The following is a 4,368-nucleotide window of genomic DNA, read 5'->3' as shown; positions in this document are numbered from 1 at the left end:
GCAATAGAATACTTACAGTAACAACAATAACAATAGATTAATAACAATAGAATAATTGACACTTACCTTTAATGAAGATCTGGTGATGATTGATGGGATGGGGGGAGGGGGAGGGTGTTGAACCTATTGTTTAGAAGGGGAATCCCCCTCCATTAGGACTTGAGGTAGCAAGTCCTTTTCCGGGGTTACTTCCCTTCTTCTTTTAATGCCACTAGGACCAGCTTGAGAGCCACTGGACTTCTGTTGCACAACATATCTGTCCATAGAGGCCTATACCTCTCATTCCTTTATGACTTTCCTAAAGTGGTTCACAAGTGTCATTGTACAGGTTGCCAACACGGCTTGCAGTAGCTGTCTGAGGGTGATTTTCATCAAAAAATCTTTGCACTTCAAGCCACTTTGCACACATTTCCCTAATCTTTGAAGTAGGTAACTTCTTCACTTTATCCATCCCCTCCTCTGAAGCAGTTTCCTCAGGTCTGGCCTCTTGCTGTTGAAGATGATCTAGCAGCTCATCAGTGGTTAGTTCGTCATTGTTCTCCTCCATCAACTCTTCCACATCCTCCCCACTAACCTCCAACCCCAAGGACTTCCCCAATGCCACAATGGATTCCTCAACTGGCATAGGCTTCTCAGGGTTAGCCTCAAACCCTTCGAAATCCCTTTTGTCGACACATTCTGTCCACAGTTTTTTCCAGGCAGAGTTCAAGGTCCTCTTAGTCACTCCCTCCCAAGCCTTACCTATAAGGTTTACACAATTGAGGATATTAAAGTGATCCTTCCAAAACTCCTTTAGAGTCAATAGAGTTTCTGTGATCACTTCAAAGCACCTTTCAAACATAGTTTTTGTGTACAGTTTCTTGAAGTTGGAAATGACCTGCTGGTCCATGGGCTGCAGGAGAGGAGTGGTATTAGGAGGCAAAAACCTGACCTTATGAAGCTCATGTCCCCAGAAAGTTGCTCTGCCAAGTCTGTAGGATGACCAGGGGCACTGTCTAATACCAGGAGGCACTTAAGGTCTAATTTCTTTTCAATTAGGTAATTTTTCACATTGGGGGCAAATGCACAGTGTAACCAGTCATAGAAAAAGTCCCTAGTGACCCATGTCTTACTGTTTGCCCTCCACAGCACACACAAATTAGCCTTGAGGATATTCTTTTGCCTGAACGCTCTGGGAGTTTCTGAGTGATACACCAATAAAGGCTTCACTTTGCAATCACCACTAGCATTGGCACACATCAGAAGAGTAAGCCTGTCTTTCATAAGCTCATGTCCTGGGAGTGCCTTTTCCTCCTGAGTAATGTAGGTCCTGCTTGGCATTTTCTTCCAAAACAGGCCTGTTTTGTCACAATTAAACACTTGTTCAGGTTTCAATCCTTCAGCCTCTATGTACTCCTTGAATTCATGCACATATTTTTCAGCCGCTTTGTGGTCTGAACTGGCAGCCTCACCATGCCTAATCACACAATGTATGCCACTACGATTCTTAAATCTTTCAAACCAACCTTTGCTGGCCTTAAATTCACTCACATCACCACTAGTTGCAGGCAATTTCTTTACCAAACTGTCATGCAACTGCCTAGCCTTTTCACAAATGATCACTTGAGAGATGCTATCTCCTGCTATCTGTTTTTCATTTATCCACACCAATAACAGTCTCAACATCTTCTAACACTAGCGATCTCTGTTTCGAAAACAAAGTTGCACCTTTTGCAAGAACAGCTTCCTTGATTGCCGTTTTCCTGCTCACTATAGTAGAGATGGTTGATTGGGGTTTACTATACAACCTGGCCAGCTCCGACACATGCACTCCACTTTCGTACTTTGCAATTATCTCTTTCTTCATTTCAATAGTCATTAGCACCTTTTTTCTCGAAGGGTTGGCACTAGAAGCTTTCTTGGGGCCCATGGTTACTTATTTTGCAGAAACAAGCACCAAAAACTTTGATAATATGGATAATATGGAATGTACCGAATGTATCCTTAGATGTGTTCACACTGGCTGGCTTGTAAACACTGGCACACACGGAGCAGTTCAGGCCACACGTGGACACATCTCGCATGAATCGCATCGCATACCGGGTTTTGTAACGGGAGCCGAGGCAAATTTTTTGCGCTATAAATCATCGGTTACCGGATTTATCGGATACCGATGGCATCGCGAACCGGGAGTCCACTGTAATACAAAATTTATTGAATATATGTGTGCAACCGTCCACCCCAGCTTGTAAACAATGTCACACTAGCTCAGCTGAGACGCTCAGGCCAGACAGACGCGTGGTCACGTACGGGATGAATGATGTAAGTCGAGTTTTTCAACGTATGTCGGCATCAAATTTTTACGCTGACAAGCGTTGTAAGCAGGTTTTAACATAGGTTGAGGACATCATAAGTCGGGGGTTCACTGTACTTTGTATGTACTCCAAGATAATAGTAAATGGCCAAGGCAAGTGTAAATGTCTACCTGTCAGTGTGTTTGTGACAATTTGAGTATAATCTTTGTTCTGACACTAGTATTAGGTGTTGAAATTGTACTCAAATTTTCACAAACACACTGACAGGTGGACATTTACACCTGCCTTGGCCATTTACTATTGTCTTGGAATGTATACAAAGTATTTATAGATCCCAGCAATGTTTTGGATATGTGGAAGTAAAGAAGAAGGAGAAGGAGAAACATGTCTGTCTGTCTCTCAAGCTCCCTGTCTATCTATCTATCTGTCTAGCTCTCTCTCTCTCAGAGAGAGCCACAAGACTGCATCATCACGTTTACTCATATCTTCGAGCAGAGTAGAGCACTATGTCTGGACTTTTTTGGGTTATCCAAGGTAATTTACACTATGTATACTTGTCTTTATGTGTACCTGTGAGACAGACACATATAGAGACAGGTAGGCAGAGACAGATAGACAGAAACAGACATAGACATAGACACAGAAACAGTCTAGACATAGACACAGACAAACAAACAGAGCCAGGCCGCCAGCAGCCGGCCAGCCTAACTGGTCAGCTGGCCAGTCAGGTGGCCAGCCAGCCAATCAGCCAGTCAGCCAGCCTGCTGAATAAGTGTTATGTTCCAGAATTGTTTCTCTTTACTTAGGGCATAGGTTATAAGACATTCTGAAAGGGTGTTGCACAAATGTTGCACATGGGTTATTATTGAGTTTTCTTTTTATATTTCCTCGACCACTTATGGCCACAACCACCTCAAAGCCACTAAACTCGGAGTCAGCATCACTTTCCTCTTAAAATGGGAGAGTTAATACTACATGAAATCAATGAATCCTAGGTGTTTGCAGCGCTGTTTGCTCTAGCTGATGCTCATTTGAACTGGTGCTCCCACAAGGTACTAAATGGTCCTTAATTTTTTTTAATACAGTGCACACTGAGCATTATGACCCATTGGATGCTGACAAGGCATCTCAGGCCAATTGTGTCATATTTGAAGGTGGGAAAAATAAAACGTTTATATACGCTTGGGGCACCAGCGGTAAGAATGTATATAAACGTTTGGACTGTTTACGGGTTAAAAATATACTAAAAGTGTTATAAATGGTGCAAAGGTGACATTAAAAAAATATCAAAGATGGTTGACACAAACCCACAACTATGCTCCTTGCTTAGCGACGAATTCGTTTACTGATGTGGTCTTAGGAATGGAACTCCATCGTTAAGTGAGGAGAGGCTGTAATTAGTAATATTTTTATGGAGTCCAGGTTCTGCTTAGAATTTCAAACATGACTAAAGCTAATAGGATTTTCATATACAGTGGACCCCTGGTTAACGATATTTTTTCACTCCAGTAGTATATTCAGGTGCCAGTACTGACCGAATTTGTTCCCATAAGAAATATTGTGAAGTAGATTAGTCTATTTCAGACCCCCAAACATACACGTACAAACGCACTTACATAAATACACTTACATAATTGGTCACATTCGGAGGTAATCGTTATGCGGGGGTCCACTGTATTATTATGTATGTAAAGTTCTTGAATGAGGTGATTGTTTTGCTCAGTGCTCATATGTCATTCTTCAGGTGGTGGATCATTATACTGTAGCATATCCAGCCTGGAGGAAGCAGCAGACACAGGTTGTTCAGTTGCTTGCAGACAAATATCTGGTAAGTTCTCTTACTTTTTCCAGTTACAGTACATCATTTATGATAATTAGGATATAGTCCGATAACTAATTTCCATAAGGTCACTCTTTGTAAATACGGTGATCATGTGATGATTTGTTCAGTATTAATAATTAATTTTATTTTATTAAATTTATTTTACTACTGTAATACTGTGGTCAGGTTCACCCTTCAAAGAGGAGGGGTTGCCTATTGAGGGGCTTTATATCCCAGAAATTGGTGTTAACC

At 41.7% G+C, this 4,368-nt stretch overlaps 1 protein-coding gene across 5 annotated transcripts in view; it reads left to right on the top strand.

The window, feature by feature from the left end:
• The window catches only part of LOC128688240 (uncharacterized), a 254,209-nt gene extending 250,087 nt beyond the window's left edge, over nt 1-4,122 (top strand). For all 5 annotated transcript variants that reach the window (XM_070082241.1, XM_070082252.1, XM_070082248.1 and 2 more), the window contains one exon: nt 4,039-4,122. In XM_070082241.1, the coding sequence (XP_069938342.1) occupies nt 4,039-4,060 (22 nt within the window). In that variant the 3' untranslated portion in view covers nt 4,061-4,122. The remainder of the gene's footprint in view (nt 1-4,038) is intronic.
• The last annotated feature ends 246 nt before the right edge of the window (nt 4,123-4,368 follow it).

This window comes from Cherax quadricarinatus, chromosome 1 (assembly GCF_038502225.1).
Source record: "Cherax quadricarinatus isolate ZL_2023a chromosome 1, ASM3850222v1, whole genome shotgun sequence".
NCBI lineage: Eukaryota > Metazoa > Arthropoda > Malacostraca > Decapoda > Parastacidae > Cherax > Cherax quadricarinatus.
The sequence above is the reverse complement of the archived record's forward strand: the minus strand, read 5'-3'. Positions and strand labels throughout refer to the sequence as shown.